Raw genomic sequence first — 20,937 nt, forward strand, 5'->3', positions numbered from 1 at the left:
ACACGGCTGCACTGTCGCAAGGAATGCCACGTGCAGTCAAAGGTCGGGTAGCCTTCAAGTGACCTCATTTATCTACACTGCTCAAGTATGCTGCATTCTCCTACACACACAAATATATATATATATATCAATTAATGTGAAATATATGGGAATCAAAGCAATATTTTATATTCTGGAACTTTGTGAAATTAGGTCAGACAACTTAATAGAATACGATAATATTGTCGGTGAAGTCTTGGCAACCATCAGCTTTCCACACTCGAGAACCTGGTTTAAAAATGTGTGACTTTCCCTGGTGCTGAATTTGTGCTTTGACCTCAGCGTCGCAAGCGCAATGAGCTACGTAGCCACCTCAGGTTTGTGTTACTTTGACTTGAGCGTACACAGCTTCTTGAGCTGTGCTTACATTCATACACGACACAAAGCAGTATGTTCTGCATTGTGCATGCACACAACTGCTATTGTCGCGTTGTAGCCACGCTGAAAACAATAATCATATTAATAATTACAGATTTACCCGGGAAATCCCCACCGAGTCAGAAGACTTTTCAGGAGGGTCCTGCATTGGGATGTCTGGCCAACGTACATCGCATTTTACGTTCGTAGCTATGTGAGGAAACCGAAGATCATGCAGGAACCCCATGCAGAACAAGGGGGAGACCTTACAAACCCCATGCATAATACTCAACACACCGGTGGGCAGAAGTGGTAACTAATTGGCAAGCTTTGTTTATGTGACAAGCCTTACTGGTTGGCTGTGTCGGGTGCTGGCGGGTTAACGACACATTTCTACTTACGCGATCTCACCCAAAACCCTTTATTATGAATAATATTGGTCGTGAAAGCCCGCTACGTGTCAAACAAACTCCGTGCAGGAAGACGCCCAAGTCAGGAAATCGAACCCAAGTTTGTCACTGCTGTGAGACAACGGGCGCCACCGCCGCGCTGCCACCCTGCCAACGTCGCGTTGTGGCGTAAGAAGGCGGCGGCGGTGGCGGCGGCACGCACCTCGCGGTGGCCGGGTCGTGACGGAACAGGAGAAGCCGTCGCTGGCGAGCACGCCCTCCTGGCAGTGGCACACGATGCTGTCGTGCTCGTCCGAGTCGCGCTTGCACAACTTGGACTCGCAGTGGCTGCAGTTGAGGTACTCCTCCACCACCACCTCGCCGTCCCTCTCCATTACTAGTGGGGGGGGGGGGAGTACGGTCAGGCGGGCAGAGAGACAGGGGCCGGTAGAGGACGCGGAAAATGTGATGGGTCGATGGCGGGCACGCAGAATCAGTGCCGAGGGCGGAGGAGAGGGGCGGAGAGGTAAACGACGGCGGAGAAAGAAGGAACCGGGTGTGGGGGAAATGTCTCGAGATGAATCGGAGGGAAGTAGTGGGGTAGACGTGATGTGTGCGAAGGGAGGGTGAGAGATGGAGAGGTCGGGCGGAAAGAGAGATGGAGAAAAAAGAAAAGCGTGATGCGTAGATGAAAAGAAAAAAAGGTGAACTACAAAGAGTTATCCAAACTTGCATAAATTCAATTATAAATTAATTACTTTTTCATTATCAGGGCTGATATTACAGAGAGCACGCTTTCAATATGTTAAAAGCCTTTTACTAATTTTATCATTTAAATGTTTTATTAATATATTTTTTCTAAAATGCAGAGAACATATTTTATTTTATTCCAGAGAATGCACGTGTGAGCTTCAATTAAAATTCCAGCGTTAATTGATTCCAGTTGGTAGTGAATTCCCCGTAAAGGTCGTCTGCCTTGCCAGTAATTGGCACCACCATGGATAAAGGAAATGCCTCCTTGCCTCTTCAGCTTCACTGGACCCCAACCACAGCAAATGTGAAGCTCTTCGCTTAACTAAAATAATGATGTGATCTCCTGTATTTGGGTGGGATAGTGGCATAGTACACACGACTCATGTTACAAAGGTTTAGGACGTCGAAGTGTGGTTGGGGATCAACTCGGCCCACGTGTCCATGGGGTCGCGAGGATGAACATAGCCCCGTGGGTGGGTGAGACTGGCCCTTGCCTCAGGGAGAGGACAGCCCCATGCTTGTTTGAACAATGGAGACTCCGTGGCTTTCATTTGAAATGTATAACCTAGAGCTGACGGATCTTGCCACATAGGTGCCACCGATTAAGAAGATAGTGTTGAACGTGTAGGACTTGAAATATCACGCGCCACGCGTTCTGTTGCTATGCAAGCGAGCAGCGTACAGTGGGGGCATCTGAGGACACAGTTGTTGTTGTCGTGGCATTAAGGGGGAGGTCGTTAAGAGACGCCACAGGTGTTAGGAGTAACTGAGGACGCAGGCCGGTGATTGGTCAGGAGGGTGAGTGGCTGATGACCGGCGCCGGCCTGGCGGCGATAACATGGTCACGTGAGGCTGGGGGCCTGGGGGCGAGAAGCAAAGCGGGGGATGAAATAATTGATTGGGACTGATTGGTGCGGGGATATAGGGCACAGCATAACGGAGAGACGGGAGTCTTGGTTGGTGTTGGAGTTGGAGTGGTTGGTGCCCAGGACAGAGAAGGAGCAGCAGGGAGCAGGAATAGATACGATAAGAGTAGACAGAGAGAACACAGTGTACGGTAGCAGTGGATAGAGAGAATACAGTGTACGGTAGCAGTGGACGGAGTGAGTACAGAGTAGGGTAGCAGCGGAGTAACGGACCTTGGGAGAGAGGGAGAGAGAGCGAGCGAAGTCGTGGAGCGGAGCGAGCGAACGGGGAGACATGGAGTGTTGTTGATGGCGGGTTGTGCATCGGAGCGAACAGAGAGACACGGAGCGATGATGAGGAGGAGGTGTGAACTCTATGCGTGAATAAACGAGACGAGAAAGACAACAAGAGTACGAGTCATACAAACGTATTCAGTTCTCTTCATCCAGGTGGGAGCCCAATTGAATAGGGGGGGGGGGTTTCTTCTTCATCTTTTGCGAGGAAGAGCCTCAGCGAGTCTCAAGACCCTCTTTCGGAATGTTTGGTCAATTCCATAACGAGTAATTTGATCTAATCAATAATATGGAAGATCCAACAGGAAATACAATGGAGTTTATTTTTAAGTCTCTGCTCTAACAGTCTCAGAGTATATCATGATACTCAAATTCGTTTTTGGATGGTGCTCATCTCTGCTAGTGATCCTGCGCAGGCGGTGGAAACTCCATAGGACAACCACTGTTGACTTTCAACAAAGTGGTCCTCAAAGTTGTGGACAATGCCAATTGTGGCATATGTTCTATGACACTGCCTTTGCTAATGATGCCACTGGGTATTTATATCTACAGCATCCACGTAGGAGTGAGATGATGGCGTGTGTTTCAAACTCTTAAAATATTATCCACCGGCTGCTTGAATCAACCTTTCAACCGTGAGCAACTGCATCGCCGTTTTACCCTCAAGCATCAGCCCTCTTAATAATAATAAGGTGGCACAAACCTCCCTTTACCAGTGATAAGCCATGCAGCCATTGAAAAATGTCAAGAAGTTGAATAGATAAGCTGATGGGGAAGAGAGAGAAACACCCCACTCGAGATAAAAATGTGACATTTTCCACAATTCACCCGCTTCAACGTCACACACGGCTGTTCGCCTGCGTCCACGGTGCTGTGCTGATAAGAATATCGGTTGATTGTGTGCAATGAGTTCAAATGGGCCCATGTTCCACGGAAAATTGAGGACACTGAGAGGTAAGGGAGGGTTGATGGAGGGGACTGAGAGGAGATGTGGAGAATATTTGGGCTGTAATCGATAAGAAGTGTGTCGGCTGTTGATTCAGATCGGTGACCGCGCTTTTCTAAATATCTCCATGACTGTATATTCTGATCGTGCCACCGACAAAGTGTGACATGCAGAGCCCTGCAGCTTAACAGGTGACTAAGCGCTTTGCTCTCCAAACCTCTGGTGAGCAAGAAATGAGAGCTGGGCTTGGATGAATTAATTGCTGAAATAAATATGTGATACGCTTGAGGACCAAATCTGATTACGGGTGAAAGCCCACGATTTTATTCCGACGATCGCAGCTCCACTGACTGGCTGAGAGCCTGCCAAACTGCTTCGAAATGTCCTGAGGACTTCCAGAGCGCACGCCTGTCTCAATGTAAACAATGACAAGGACGTTTGTATACGTTGACGCAGAAAGCGGTCCGCAGTGTACCCAGATTGCAGTCGGAACGTCTGCGGCAATGAAACCACGAGTCTTCAATTTGCTCACGAAGATGAGTGGCATTAAGTCGTGATATTCTGCTCTAAAATGCAGAGGTGTGGACTCGAGTCATGCGACTTGGACTCGAGTCAGACTCGAGTCATGATTTTGATGACTTCAGACTCGACTTGGACTTGCCTCATCTTTGACTCGACTTGACTCGGGACTCGAGAGCAAAGACTTGAGACTTACTTGTGACTTGCATAACAATGACTTTGTCCCATCTCTGCTAAAATGTGTTGAAAACATCAATTGGACACGTGTTTTCAGGAGGACCACGGCAGGCGTAAACTCTGAGCCGACCACAGCCCTGGGGACAATGAAGGGGCTTGAAAATCTAATGACTTATTGACGCCCTCATCAGGATTTCTGTGTTCTTTCACCGTCACAGATTTGTCCAGCCAACCTCGCTCTGTCGATCACTTGCTTTCTCGCTTAATGGCCAAAACGGGTGTACCTTCCTCCCGCTGTCTCTCCATCTAAGGCTCGCTCCGTCCATACGACGGAACTCTCCATCACACTATCCCACACACCTGGGGTCAATTATGATTGTAAATGTGTGATTCGTAATGAATTGCAATCAAAATGCTATTGTGATTTCAGCTAACAGTGCTGTCCTAACTGTAATTACTACGGGCTCCAGGTCTGCTTTTCCACGTGCTCCTGCTAATGCTCTCTCAAGCTCTCTGCACAACACTCTCGTGCTCAAGCGAGAATTTGTCCAGTGCTAATCTCTGTTGGCAGTTTTCAGCCGCTGGTGGAATTTCCACGTTTCTATGGCATAGGCTTGTATTCATTTTCAACAGACAGTTACCTAGTTTATCATGCCCAGTGCGGAGGATGGGTCGATCAACTCCCACCAAGGATTGTAACTTGCAACGTTTTCTGTTGCATATAATAGCCACACATCCACCCGCGTGGATGTTAAGACCTAATTTAAACCGGACATGCTGTTTGCGGAATCATAATCTTTATTCATCCTGAAGAAATCCGATGAGCTATGAAGCTCCTTTTCACAGATGTCCAGTGGGGGCAGGTCAAGAAGTTACTACAACAAAAATAACGCAACAAAAACAATCGGTGCGCAAAGTATAGGACAGGAAAGAAAAATCACTGAAAAATAAATACGTAAAATAGATGACGTATGCGAGTTCAAATTGCACAAGTACACCAATTCCGAAGCTTTGGGCAAGGCAGCAGAAAACAATCGGTGCGCAAAGTATAGGAGAGGAAAGAAAAATGACTGAAAAATAAATACGTAAAATAGATGACGTATGCGAGTTCAAATTTCACAAGTACACCAATTCCGAAGCTTTGGGCAAGGCAGCAGAACCGCCAAGCCAGTGAGGGAAGTGGTCCTGGAGATGTTGCGTCTCACTCACTCGCCAGGGGCATGGTGAAGAGCCCTCCGTCGGGGTGCATGAAGGAAACGCCGCTCTCCCCGTCGGCCATGATGTTGTTGTCGGAGGCCGAGTCCCCTCCTGCATGCAGCACCATCACAAAGCATCGCGCACCCCGTGTAGCCATCAACAGAGTGTTGGGGGCGAGTGCTGTTAGCGAGCACCTACGCAGGCCGGCACGGCACACGAGGGGGTGGGTGGCCAACACCACGCACGGCTGCCTCTGTCTCCCCAATGTGCCGATGTTTACACGCCGCACAAAGTAGTCATTTAAGGCCGAATTGACCTAGGGGAAGCCCAGAACCGATTCAAATATTTGCCACTGATATTGGTCGTGAGCGAGAATCGACATCGGGTCACTGGGTTAATAGCAAAGTGCGCTAACCACTGCGCCACCACTCCTCAAACATTGCATCGGCACACACTATCACTCATACATTGCATCAACACACATCACATTCTCATCACATATCACATCATCACACATCTAAACAACGTCATCACACATCAAACCCAAATCATCACACACCATTAAACATCACATCACACATCACCACACGGCATACATATTGCATCATCACCACACATGGCATCTTCACACATCACAATGCCAGACCTCCGATTAGCACGATTGGCTACGTACGGTGAGAAAGAAGTCCATACATGCATACCACATGTAATTTAAGCCTCTATATGAACGACTTTACAAACTGCAATTCTGACAATGTTCTGCCTACACAGACATGCTGCATATAGCCGATATATAAAGAAAGAACAATGTGGATAGCAACAACCGGGTCGAATTATCCCTGAGAAAACAACATAATCCAAGTTCTGTAAGCATCGTAGCAGCCCACCAGAGCCATTGTCGCAGCCAGAGAGAGTTTATTTATTTGATTTCCTACGGTCCTTTACCCAGGTGAGCCTTCACTGACTCATCAGTCTTTTTTCAGGAGGATCCTGCCAAGTGCTCTCATTGGGCAGCGATGGTTACTATGTAGATCGCAATCGAGTAATTTGCAGATACATTTTCAAATTTTGCAAATTTGCACCATGGTGCAGGCACACACATTCGCCTACTCTTGTGAATGACTCTCAGAGGATCTTTAACTTCCACTGTGAAGCAGACGGCGTGTAATTTTACGGAGCTATGATTTATTTATATCGTTAAAACACGCACGGTGGTAATCAGGGTTGGCTGCCGGATTCGAACAGCAGAAACCTCTGCAACCACTTGCCATGCCACCGAGGTGGATCGACTCTCACCAATGTAGCCGCCGCCACCGCCCCCGGCGCTGCAGGCACCGCCGCCGCCTCCGAAGCCGCCCGAAGTGGCCCAGGCCCAGTTGACGAGGGCCTCCGGGCACGCAGAGCCACCCTGTCCCCCCTGGTTCAGCGAGCGGCCCGACCTGGCAGGGCCCACGTGGCCGTACCACCCTCCTCCGCCTCCTGCGATGCCAAGGGCCCAGGGGGCAGGGAGGAAGTCAAGCATCGCACTCAGCTCCATCACCACTGCAATAGCCGTCAGTGGTTCTTTCGGTAAATTCACGTGGGTAGAACAAAGAATAGATCACGACGTTTCGATCGCCACACAAGCAATCGTCTTCAGGAGGGATTGCTTGTGTGGCGATCGAAACGTCGTGATCAATTATTTTTTCTACCCACGTGACTTTACTGAAAGAACCAAAGAGTATGGATTCCTGCAGTCACGAAAGCTTCAAATCAAGATTGATCAGAGTCCCTGCTCCAACAATAATTGAGTGATGCTCTCCTCTCGTCGCCCCTGACTGGCAGACGAATGGCCATTTGCAAAGCTGTGCTGGGTACAACTTGTGCCACACAGGGACAGTTGCCCTTTGGGGTCTCCTTGGCTAGACTGTAGGAGGGCAATGGGATGGGTGTGATGAGATGTGATGTAGACACTTGAATTGGTGAGGCATCAAAGTGCACGATAAATATAATTCCTATAAAAGGTGTTTCAAATTGTTTTTAACACTTCTGAGAATTTGCTACAATACCACAAGAAATATGCCACCTCCGGGCTCTGGAGACCACCTGGAGAAGATTCCAGGCACGTGTTGACATTGATGGCGGATATGTGTTGAGGCTCTTTGACTTTTTGAAACTATTAACATAGGATTGTTTTTTTTTTATCATGTTACAGTGTATTGTCCGTTCTTTTTACATTAAAAACTATAGTCCCATATCAGTATTAAAACAATTTGGAAGCACCCTGTATTTATGGCCCTGGGCCAATGACATAACTTCCACATGGCTATGGACAGGACCAGGGTTTCTATAACAACCACAGTTGACTCTCCACAAAGTGGTGCTCACCATTTTGGAATGATCTCCGAGCAGATCATTGAGGTAGACTTAACTCGCAACTTTGTGATTGTGAGTCGTGTACTCTAACCCCTACGGTGCCACGTGGCTGGAGAGAAATGCAGTGAGGAATGTCATGGAGTGTTTGGCAGTAACTCAAAAGAAAAACAGAATGTTGACTTCTCACAAAGTGGTATTTATTTTAAGGGCACCGTAGGGATAACGGGCTTGTATAGGGATCATCATCTTTGCCGGTATCATTATAATTCAACTGTTCAAGGTTACTCTGCTGTTTTTTTTTTATAAACGAATGTTGACAGACACACAGGCTGAGAATGGATTTTTTTTCGTTGTTTGTAAACTGAACAAACAACTTTTAAAAATGTGTTGTTTTACATATACTTTAAAAATTACGGCGTCATCAGCGTACGTCTTTTTGTCACAGCGATGTAAGTTAACGGAGTGAGGTTTTTAATTGGTAAGCAGAAAAAGCAAATAACATGAGTAAATATTGGTTTCCGCATTCAATCGCAGACATTTTTTTTCGTTTTAACAGGCACATTGGCAGATTTAAAATATGAAAGTCATTATCTTTATCTGTCCAAATGCAAGGGCAGCTTGCAAAACTTTAAATTGTCACATTGCAACAAAATGCTCCAGGAGTCCAGAACCTCACAGCAACTTTAAAAACCAGCGATCCTTTAGAGGGACGGTAATTTAGTGTAAGTGTCGGCAATTGTCCAAATTTTGCTGCCTGGACAATGGCATATAAATGGTCTACTCTTGTGCCAACAGTCACATAGGGTTTAAATCATTAGCATACGTTCCAATAGGATGCTGTCATGCCCTGGATTTGATTTTACAAACCCAGGACATGGAGCATTACGCAACAGGCATTTTTAGCCTCTGCAATCATTCGCAGAGAACATTGTGTTTTGATTCTGAAAAGAAAGCTTAAATGCATTTACTCAACAACAACAACAGTGTGCCTTTCGTTGTCAGTGGCACTCAACATCTTTGTTATAGACGTGGCACAACAGTGCATCCAGGCAAGTGTATTGAGAAAGAAACTCATGCACATGTCATGTTTGAGTATGTCCATGTGTCCGTATGAGTATGCACGTTTAAATCCAATAGCTACCTGGCCATGTGGGTTAGGCAAATTAACTCATCTTAATAGTACAACCAATGGGTTAATCGTTTTTGTTAAGTGTTAATAATCTTCATTCTTAACCATCTGGCCTGGAGACGCTGTACGTAAGAGTGTTTATCTACTTACAATGGAAAGATCGAGAGTAGGAACTTAAATCAGAGATCAACTCATTGCTCCAGGGAAAATTGCCATTAAATGAGTCACACTCTGTGAGAAGCAACGGTCCATTTCCTCTGGACAGATTGGCTCTGGACAAGGCAATGTGGAATTGCCTACAATGGATAAGGGTTGCCAATGGAGATCAGCGCCCGCCCATGCCATTGTTAATTTAAACAGGGCGGCACCGTGACTTTGGACTTCAAATAATTGAAAAAGTGTAATCGAATAACGGATCTTTGTCTTTGTCGTCTTGCATGCGCCTCATGGACGTACCGGCAGCCCCCGTGTGCCCATTCACGCCTGGCATAGACAGGTTGCCCTCGAATGGATCGTCCACTATCTTGTCCGGGCGGCCCTCCTCCCTGTAGGCTTGGCCTCCGCCCCCTGCCGCCACCAACAGGGGTATCCGTACCCCGTCCTGCATCTGTATGGACAAAGGGCCCGCCTCATTTAACCAGGTTTGAGGGCGCCGCAGGATATTGCAGCGCTGTTTGTCGGGAAAACCTGGCGCGGCATGTTGAAATCTGACTTCTTTAGAACTGCTTTTTGTGTTTTGTTTGTTTTCCTTTCCCCGCACCTCCGATTCGCACCGTTTGCTACGTACGGTGCGAAAGAAGTTCATCATACATACATAATGCAGCATAAGGGAAAATAGTTGAAATATCAAAACAGCAGTGAGTTTTTATTACAGATTGGCCTCTAAAATGAGGTTATTCTCTATGTTTTCCAAGAGTACCATACAAAAAAAATCTAATGTGATCAACATTTGACAACCCGCACGTTGAGCACGACAGCAACAACCGCGGCAGTTGCGTGCTCTTCATTGGCGAGACTAGTGAGCGAGTGGGGTAATCGTGTCAGGGTCGACGTGATGGGTTTCCTGGCTGTTGAGCGGTTGAGGCAGAGTGGCTTGGGTGAAGAGGAGGCCTGCGGTGATGAATCAGGGAGTGGGGGAGGTGTAGAGAGAAATAGGAGCCACACCTTGAAGAGGGTTAACAAGTACTCATGAGGCATCCAAGGTGGTGGAGGGAGACCGAGTTGAACGTTACCCTGGTCTACATTTGTACGTAGGATTCTGCATTGTTTTTGGGCTTGATTCATGTCATCCAGTCGGGGTTCAACCGCGCAGTTCCAAACACTTCTCTTTCTGCTCCTTCCCTCGCACTGCTCGACTTTGTAATTTCCCTCGCCCATCGTCTCTCTTTCCCAGTTCTTTTAACCTCGCTCAATTCAAGACAAGAGTCCACTCTTGCTGGCGGCTTGGCATTTTTGGGGCTTTGGGTCTGCGCTCCTCAACTGTGTAGAAAATTTTATATTGCGTAGAACTGTGTGTTCGGTGGATGTGCCGTTTAATATTCACTAGGGTATGCCGAGGGCCACGCAGAACGGGCTCGATCTTGATCGGATCACAGAAGCTAAGAAATCAGCCCGCATAGTACTTGGATGGGCAACCACCATGCAAGCCAGGTTGTCATAGGTTTACAGGTGGCTGCGAAAGCTATGTGGTTTGTAGCAGAAGGCGGTGCAAAATAAAACATCCGTTATTTTATTTGGATGTGTGGCTGTGAAAGTATTGGGCTCTCAATGTGAATGACGGCTACAAATTTAAATGCAGCTGATTTTGGAGCCGTTTTGAGATCACCCTCCGAAAGCACTGGCGGCAATGATGGCCACAGCGCAGATCTCATTCTTTCAGATGTTTAAAAATTTACCACATGGAGCCGTGCGTCTATTTATTGACGTCAATTTATTTGGGTGGTGTGCAGGTCAGGTCCAAAAATTCAGCAAAGAGAGTCGGTCTAAAGCCAATAAACACAGCATGGATAAATGCTTACCCGTGCACGACCTTTACACTATGTACACTGTGAAGACACCAGTCCCTGGACACTTGCAACTTCAAAGAGATAATGGCTCAACCCCCTGTGTGGATCTGAAAGCCATGTCCTTCCTGTAGCCTCTTGGCATTACATTTGGAACAACTGTGTTTAGCACTCTAGATCAAGCACTCTAGATCTATTCAAAGCCAAGTCCAAAGTTGCCTCCATGGCCAAATAACCCAATGGGAATGAGGTGGCCCTCACCTCATCTTGGGTGCTTAAGCAAAATGTGAGTCTCTGCATATCTCTGACCACCAGGGTTGACTGCCTACATTGCATTAATAATTTAACGGACTGCAGCGTGATGATGACCTGTGCCAACCCCGGGCTGAGATCTGAACTTGGAACCTTGCGATGGGAGAGTGGAGCGTTCCGGTGAGATCGAGTGAGTTATGGTTGAACGGTATTACTAGTGTGCAATGCATCATGTTCTATGGACTTCAAATACTCTGCTAAATATATGTGTGTATTTTGCCATTGTTTTCTATGGTCAGTCAAATTCTCAAAAAAAAAAATCCGTAATACAGTACATAAACAAATTTACAAAGAATTTAATACTTATTAGGTAAATACAAATCAAGTTGGGTGGTACTTTGGCGAACTTTTTGATTTACAATCAGAAGGTGAGACGTTAAATCCAGGTCAGAGGTCGACTATTTGGGTGAAAGCAAAGGAGTGCATCTTTGTGGCTAGTTTACAGTGGTCGACCGATGCAAATTAAATAAAAACGCTCATCCTGGAAATGTGGATTTTCCAACAACTGGGCTCAGAGGCGCCAAATGAGACGAGCACTGCCCAACATTAACTTGAATGTGGAGGCATTTTGACTTCAGACTTAGACACAACTGGCTACCCAGGTTTCCCACCGAAGAGAAGATTCGAATCTCCTCAATAAATTAGCTGTATTGCGGCAGCGGGGGCAACGGGTGCACACCGCAGCCATGAGCGGTAAAGTTACGTCAAAACTGATCCTCGGTGACTCCCCCTTCACAAACCCGCAAGGTGAAGTACATTCCAACAACTTCGACACGACCTACACGACACGGGGGGGGGAGGCCTTCATCCAGCAGTGAATTCACAAAGGGCTGTACATTAATGAAGTGTTTGTTTTTTTACCCATTTAGGTAAAGCACAATGAATTGAACTAAAATCAAATTGCATTGCATTCAGCTTGGAGTGACTCACGGTAAAAATTGGGTGTGTTCGCATTAAGCAGGAAAGGCGTTATTGAGTCCTATAAGTGATGTTTATTTTCTCTATTCTCCTGCATTTGTTCTCGTGCCCCGTGTGACCTCGATGATGAGATCACGACACACAATTGCTCGGTGATGCATGCCCTGTCATCCCCCGGGTCACACGGAGACCGCCTTCCCGCCATCACGGTATCCACCCTCATTTAGAATGTCACGCACAGTACTTTAGCTGGTATGTAGCGATCTATCTGTATCTATGTATGTATATCATGGCCAATACCCAGTGACGATTATCTGAAGCGGTTATGGGCCTCCCCTAGGTCGACTCAGCATAAAATGAATACCTGGTGTGGTGTATAAACATCACCACTGGGGAGACAAAGGCGGCCGGGCGTAGTTTTGGCCACCCAACCCCTCGTGTGCCGTGCCGGCCTTCATAGGTGCTCGCTAACAGCACTTGCCCCAACAGTCTGTTAAGGCTATTGAGGGGATCTTTGTGTTTGTCTTGTTTGTAGTTATGTCGTGTTAAGAAAAAATGCATTACAAGCAATGCATTCTCTTTGGTTCTTTCGGTAAAGTCACTTAGGTATAAAATAAAATAAAATACCTACGTGACTTTACCGAACGAACCAAAGAGTATGAATTCCTGCAGTCACGAAAGCTTCAAATCAAGCAATGCATTACTGTAATTCGAATAATCAAAGGCAGTTAGCAGTGATAATTAATAATAATGTAATACATTTAGTATTCACATTATTTTTTATAGTGCAGGGCTATCACAGACTGATAATGTCTGCCAGTGAAGGGTAATGTTGCTCTGTAATTTCATCAAATTAAGTAATCTTTTTTATTAGCATGATGGGAAATGCTTATCATGGGATGTCTAATTTGGTGATTCCAAATCATGGCTTCCTGAGATGCCGCGGTGGCAAGACGTTAAATACCTCACCTAGTATACAGGAGGTCGTGGATTTTATCCCAACTCTGTGGTCGTGGGTTTGATCCCAACCCTATTTGAAGTTTGCACGTTCTCCCCGTGGTCGCATGAATTTCTCTCCGAGTCCTCTGGTTTTTCTCTCCGCATTTAGAAACATGCATTTAGAGTATTTGTTCTGCTTTAAATTTTCACGTGATAAGCCACTTCATTGAGCTATCGTTTCTGGAAAAACAGAGCTGTATAGCTCAAGTGGGTGGCCTTACCTGGTCAAATAATAAACAGGTCTCAGTCGACAGGGCGATGCGGTACTCTCCATGGTCCGGGACTCGTGGCCACAGTCACGCTCGGGCTCCACATTCCTGATGTTCCACTCATGAAGCAGGTGGCCGCGTCAGCGCTCACGAATTCTGTCGAGTTTCCGTCCACTGTCTTCGAGGGGAGGTCGAAGCCAGAGACCTCTATGGTTGGATCAGCGATGGGGCGTTGGTCCTTTACGTTGCATGCGTCCCACGATCCCATCCATGTGGATAACATGTTGGTGGTGCCAACTGCATGGGTATTGGCTGCTGTTTTCCAGAATGGACGGTGCGATTTAAAGCACACTCCTGGCGGGATTACTTTAAATGTTTTCCCTCTCGCGTAGCACGGTAGCATCGTGGCGGATGGCAGCACCAGGAGCCACTCAGTTGTCGTGGCGGCGTTGAGCTGTATGCCTATGATCTTTGTGTGGCAGCTGCTGGACCATGAGGCAGAGCAGTGTCCTGCAGCAGAGTGAACCAAGGCCACTGTGGTGGTGCAGAGCATTCGAGCAGTGCTCCCCCATGGCGTTCTAGCGAGTTTCTCGATGAGGTTCACCCTGCTTTTTTTTACTTTTTGACCGATGCTGGTGAGATGATGGCGAGAGGTGAGAGTCCGGTCAAGGGTGATGCCCCAGGTACATTGGACGGGGTCTGTGGGTCAGGAGATTTCCGCAAAAGGAAACGTTGAATTCTTTCCTGGCGGCATTGTTGAACAGATGGAATGCCAATGAGTCAATTGTCTTCTCTGGATTAGGGCGGAGGTGCCAGAAGCCCGGAAGTAGCATTCCAATGCCTGTCAACCCATACGGGTTACCCGTATTCTTGTACAGGGAAATTGAGCTTTCAGGTCTATACGGCATACAACCGTTTCAAATACGGGCAAAAAATGTTTTGTCTATTTGTTTGTGTTTCTCTCTTGTGATGAGACTTTGTAGGATGAACGTTGAGATTTATAAGGGCACGGGGTGACCAATAAGGTCCGAATTGATCTGTAATAAAGTAGGCACTGAAAAGGGGTTGACAGGTATGTATTCCAGCAAGCCCTGTTTGCTTGAAAGATATTGATGCGGGGCAGCTTTTTTCACACAGAGAGAGCTTGAGCATCTTTTTGACTCTGCGTTTCTTTTCGGCAGTAGTCTGGGCCTTTGAATTGGCTAGGATGTAGCCAGGCCACCATGTCATCGGCCCTGACCTTTGGCACCTCAGGTGTGGGTAGTGAGGTGGCTCCAAGATGACGGAGGAGGTTCCCAGGTTTCCTGCTGAAGTCTGAGAAGGCCACGTTTTCCGTGATTTCTCGGAAAACGTGAGTGAGTGCCGTTGCTGTGTCCGGGGCTTGGGTGGCATTGAACTCTGGCTGCAGTCTCTCGCATTCCTGGGACCAGCAAGGCTCTTTCCTGTAGCCGCCCGGGATGCTTCTGCCACCACTTTCAGCGGTCGGGCAAAACGGCAGGAGTTAGTGATGTGCGAGTAGGTTATGTAGTTGTTTATTTGGGACCATGATGCCGGCACACGTGGCCTACGTCCATTGCGAAGCAGACGGCACACATGCATGATTAATACAACCGCAGTGTCTTACACCTGCTATGGACTCGCACTCTGAACCTTTGCAACGATCGAGACAAACGCGCTGCTACTTGGCCATTTCACTGGCCCAAATACTGTTACGTCTACCCATCATACTCTGCTTTCAGTGTGAAATGAAACTATAAATACTGAACATTTTTGCGTGATTGCACTTTAAATATTTTACATATAAATATAGAATTGGAGTTAAAAGGGTTAAAAAAACCTTTCCTCTCTCTTGGCATGCACCCCCTTCGCTTGCAACCCCGTCCAGTTACACCCGTTGTCCTGCACCCCAAAGTTTACCTGCCTCTCCAAAACGATCTCATCCTGCTGCGTCTGGGGCTACCACCACTTCGCGAGTGAAGGACAGCTGATTGATTGGCTGTGACGTGACCTTGATGCAGTAGGCCAATGTATATGTATGCCCTGATGTGTAATGCACAGTACTAGAACAACGCCCAGGACATCACAATTCTCTCTTGAGGTGGACCCCTCTGCGTTGGCAAGGCTGATTGATAGAAAAGAGAATTACATTTGCCGTGCTCACACTTTCTCTTTTGTGATATTGCGCATAACAGGATGGAAAAAAAAAACGCGGGTAACACAGATATCAGGCAGTTAATTCGATTGTCTAAAAAGTTCCTATTGCGTCTGATTCGATATGGTGGCGCGCTATGGTTGCGTCCAATTAGCTGTGGTGAGCCGTGAATTTATCCGAGTGGTAAAGCACAAACTTGGAGAACAGGATTTATTTGCAGCCACTTTTTTCGACGAATTTTATAAAACACAAACATTAATTTAAAAAAAACGAAGAAAACAGCGTTTCCAGCAGACCACTTGCCACTGGTGTGCACGGTTTGGCTGCTATAAATGTCCACGTGATAAGCCACTTCGTTGAGCTATCATTTGAGGCCAGGTCACTTCTAAAAAATTAGAGCCACGTAGCTCAGTGGGCCTCACTTGGTAAAATAAAAAATAGGCTTTCTTTTTAAGACAGGGATTGCACAAAGGGACAAGAATGACAACAATACGGCCCCCAATGTCGGTTGCACCTCTCGGATAACAGCGGATCGATGGGATCGCTGCAGACGCTTGCGCGGGCAAATCATTCGCGGCTTTCAACCGCAAATGATTTGACGACGCTCGGACGACACACAGTGCCGAAGTATGGTACGCACCTTGAACACGAACGTGGCCCCGCCGCCACCCCCGCCTCCTCCCGCCCACTTCGACACTTTGCCCTCTCTCCTTTTCTCGTCTTCTATAACGGTGGACTCTCCTCGGCAAACCTGGTCCACATGGTGGTCAATCTGCGCACCGCAGAGAAACGACAAATCCCCGGTTGGTGGGGGGGGGTGACCGCGATGTGTTTTGCAACATTTTGTGACGTTGCCATTAATATTGGTCGTTGCATTTTTTCCCTCAAGATTTTAATTCCAAAAAAGTTTTTTAGAAAATACAACAAAAACCCCAACTAATTCAAGTTGTAAATACTTTTCTCGTACATGTATGCTGTGTGAAATGTTTCCAGGAGTAATCGCTGTAATGCCATGGCAATTGTGTGACGGCGTGATATTCTTATACGGCAACGTACATCGTGTGCGTTGCCGTATAAGAATATCTTGATACAGCTAATCTGGCTGTGACGGTCCCACCTGATGACGGAGACTTGTGTTGCCTCCGAAACGTCGTGATTTTTGTTTTTATTTTATTTTACTTTCTGCGTGGCTTTACCGAAAGAACCTAAGAAGAGTACATCGTGTGCACTGTTGGCGAGATTGTATGAATGAGAAAGACTCGTGGCTGGCTTAAGTTGAGTGAAATGCAGTTGAAAACGTTTTTTAAGTAATCTTCTTCACACTGGAAGTACAGCAAAGCACAAAAAAGAATACCGCAAAAATGTTACATTAAACTCGTATTTGACGTAATTTTCATGCGGCAAGATTTTGATGAATTGTATCGCAGATACCACGGTGGTGAGCACATGCCAACGATAACGTCCCATTGTCATCAAATCGCTCTGTCACGGTTCAACATGATTGGATTGCCTTTGAGAGACCCAGGTGCAAAAAGTAATTGTCATAGTTTTTTTGGGCAGTGCAGTAACAAACGAACAAAGGTTTCTATATCTGCAAAGCAAAACTTCACACGCGGAATAAAAAAGATCGTTGTGACACAAACACATCCCGAGTGCGAACATTCACACCCTGCACCGCACTCTCATGTGTTTTTTTGATCGGTCAAGTTCGCATGCAAGTTGCCACCGTTTATGTGTGTGGCGAGGAATTGAGGAAGGGACACCAGGATTATAATGCAGTGGACTAACTCTTCATCACCACTCCCCATGAAGCGATCTCACACAAACTTGATTTGAAACTTTCGTGACTGCAGGAGTTACTCTTTGGTTCTTTCGGCATGCGAACTTGACCGATCAAAAAAACACATGAGAGTGCGGTGCAGGGTGTGAATGTTTGCACTCGGGATGTGTTTGTGTCACAACGATCTTTTTTATTCCGCGTGTGAAGTTTTGCTTTGCAGATATAGAAACCTTTGTTCGTTTGTTACTGCACTGCCCAAAAAAACTATGCCAATTACTTTTTGCACCTGGGTCTCTCAAAGGCAATGCAGTCATGTTGCACCGTGACAGAGCGATTTGATGACAATGGGAACGACCTACTTTGTCTTTAGGCTGAGTTCACCTAGGGGATTTCCAGGATAGCTCGAAATACAACTTTCCATCAGTGGTCTTTCCCACAAATTGAACCAAGCTCGTCAGGATTGTAGCTTGGTGTCGTGACCACTGCATCGCCGCTCCACAACACATACACGAATTTTTCTCCAGTAGCCCGCGGCAGAAATACAAACATTCGCTTGTGTAGAAGTCTTCAAACGTACACATGAGTGTGCTTGCACACACACACGCACTCAAGTCTCTGCTTGATTCATCGAAAACCCTCTCCTTTGTTACCGTGAAATTGTAATTTAAGCAATCCTAAAGTGAGACTCAATTTCCCTTAATCAGATTACAGGCTGGCTGGTTTCATTCTTGGCTGTGTTGTCAACAGCGATTGCCTGCCAGACCCAATCTGTAAATGAACCTTTGGGCTCTCGCATGATTCCCCAAGTAAGTTTCTCCCAACCTGTCTCGCTGCGGCTGTGAGTTTAATTGCTGTCATCCCATTTAGGCCACGGAACTGTGAAAAGGTGACCAGGTGGAAAGAGTACAAGTAGGTGTTAGGCTGAGTGGATTACGCGCATTGTAACACCACATAGAGGCTCATGGGATCATGTGACAATGCCATGCTTCTCGGGTTGTATGTATGCTGAACTTCTTTCGCAACTGTACGTAGCCAACCATGCTAATCGGAGGTTCGGGGGAATCACAATAAACTGAACACAAAAAGCAGTTCTAAAGAAATTAGTTTTCAAACTAGATGATTTAAATGTTGCATTGTTTCAGTGGCTTGCTAAATATCGGAAGGAAGAGCGTTCCAGATGGCCGCAGAAGCGCATCTGAAAGCGCGTGATGCAGTGACCGTCTTTGTTTGATGGTTAGCCAAAAAGCTGCTGGCGAGGATGGCAAGAGGTGAGCAGGTGTCGGTGAATGCATCGGGTTTTTAGAATGCAATTTCACAGTCGTACGTGCAAATTAAGAAAAAAAAATGCGAAATTTTCTCTCTAAAACTTGGGCACTTTGGCTTAGTTTTGCTTGTGGCAGAGATCTTCACATCGTTACATCCTCTGCTCTTTGACATCGACGACAGATTTTAAATACTTCATCAAATCGCCCGCGCATCGAATTATTGCGTTGCCTTGCCAACGATATCCCAAATGGCTCAGAAGTGAGTATTAAAAATAATAATCCATAACGAGTGGGTGCCTTTTTTTATCTCGGCACATCAAGTAAATCACCAGGGGAAGAACAGCAAAAAGCGATTTCCATCAGAGTCAACTGTTCCAACACAATCGGTGCTACTAAAGCAAATGCAACAATATCCCTTGCGGAGTGGGTGGGGGGGCGGTGGGGGGGGGGGCGGTGGGGGGGGGGCGGTGGGGGGGGGTCTCCTTTGCTACTCCGCATCAGCCACATGCACGTGCGTGTATTCATGCGTGCATGTGTGGGGAGAGGTAGTGTAGTGGTTAGCACGCTGCGCTACGAACCCGGCGACCCGAGATCGATTCCCGCTCACGACCAACACCAGTTACGATTATCTCAACCAGTCTTGGGCCTCCCCTAGGTCCACTCTGCCTCAAATGAGTACCTGGTGAGGTGTTTAAACATCACACCTCGTGTGGCGTGTTGGCCTTCATAGTTTTCCTTTTTTTTTTAATCGAAAACGTATTTGTGACATTTTAAGCAATAACTCCAACAGAAAACACATTTTTAGTGTTACAAAGAGCACAGAATCTTAAACAGCATTTCAACAAATATTTCATCTTAACCTATGATTTTTATGATCTTACCTTGAGGAGTGGATGAGTTGTGCTCGATTGGCTTGATTGGAGAAGGTGTTGGGAGAGTTTTAAGCCGATTACAAAGAGCACTCGCTACGCACAACGTGAGAGAACGCGATGAGACTGAGACGCATCAGGCAAGATGCTGGGCATAGATGCTAAGATTTAACACAGAGGCTTTCGCAACCAATATCCTTCATAATAAAGGTTTTTTTAGGTTAGATCGCGTAAATATTAATGTGTTGTTAAGTGTATTCATATAGATTACGATGAATTATGTTCATTTGAGAATATGCATTACCTATTACCGGTTGGGTTAGTCATAGTTAATCAACATATGATCACCTGAATATGCGTGCAATGGAACGGTGTGTTACTTAATGATACGCTTTGAATGCGCGAAATACGAGTTGTACAACCTAACGGTGTATGTGCGGGGAAATTTTACGATGGGTTCATGAAAAAACAAGATTCATAGCCATAATAGAGGGTTTTGGGTTAGATCGCGTAAATATAAACGTGTCGTTAAACCCGCCACCACCCGACACAGCCAATTAGTAAGGTTGGTCACGTAAACAAAACGTGCCAATTCGTTACTAGTACAGTGCACGCGGTGTGCTGGAGAGTAAACCCACGACAACATTTACAATGCGAGTCCGACGTTTCGCCAGTAGTTACAACTAGCATCGTCAGGCGACAGCCCGATCTAACCCAAACATCTCTATTATGTATAATATTGGTCGTCGCGAACGCCAACATGTTATGGTATATTGCGGTGACGTATATATTGGGGACCCCCCCGCCCCACCGAGTCTATTGCCCTTAACTCCGCAACCCACACTCTGGGCTTCTGCGGCCATTGCGCTCTGCAACCAACGTACAATGCTGTTATTTCAGCTCAACATGCTTCTGAGTGGAAATGTAGTTTAATGTTCTGAAGCCTTAAGTTATCAGATGTAGCAGGGTGTCAAGGTAATGTGTACACAATTCAAGAGAGGTGGATTGGACGGAGTGGGCGTTTAAATCGGGACAGTCATTTATACTGCTGCTGCGTGACAACCCAGCTCTAATAGAGAAATGCTTTGCATTTAAGATGGCATGTGTTGAGAGCTTTAAGCTCCTGCTACTGGTCAGTGGATTAAGACCCCCCGCATGTAGCATTAAATGTGTTTAGAAAATGTGCGTAATTACTGAGAGCTTTTGACGTAAATCAAAAGCCCACTCGAGTATTAATGGTGAATATGGCCAAATGGGAGTTCATGGAATGTGTTTTTGTTTAAGTGTTCAGAGCAACAATTGTGTGTGAATGGCTTGTCAAGCCTCTTTCATGCATACATGGCTTTGTGTAACAGTTTTACATGGGAAAA

At 46.4% G+C, this 20,937-nt stretch overlaps 1 protein-coding gene across 1 annotated transcript in view; it reads right to left on the reverse strand.

Annotated features, from left to right (window-relative positions):
• Window positions 1-20,937, reverse strand: part of LOC144933585 (tyrosine-protein kinase receptor-like) — a 179,132-nt gene that overhangs the window by 27,905 nt on the left and 130,290 nt on the right. Inside the window, exons 10-14 of the mRNA XM_078858531.1 lie at window positions 16,294-16,425; window positions 9,517-9,667; window positions 6,873-7,055; window positions 5,589-5,687; window positions 1,009-1,182 (exon numbers count right to left, since the gene is read on the reverse strand). Of these exons, the coding sequence (XP_078714657.1) occupies window positions 1,009-1,182; window positions 5,589-5,687; window positions 6,873-7,055; window positions 9,517-9,667; window positions 16,294-16,425 (739 nt within the window). The remainder of the gene's footprint in view (window positions 1-1,008; window positions 1,183-5,588; window positions 5,688-6,872; window positions 7,056-9,516; window positions 9,668-16,293; window positions 16,426-20,937) is intronic.

The sequence above is a fragment of the Lampetra fluviatilis genome, chromosome 7 (assembly GCF_964198595.1).
Source record: "Lampetra fluviatilis chromosome 7, kcLamFluv1.1, whole genome shotgun sequence".
Classification (NCBI taxonomy): Eukaryota; Metazoa; Chordata; class Hyperoartia; order Petromyzontiformes; family Petromyzontidae; genus Lampetra; species Lampetra fluviatilis.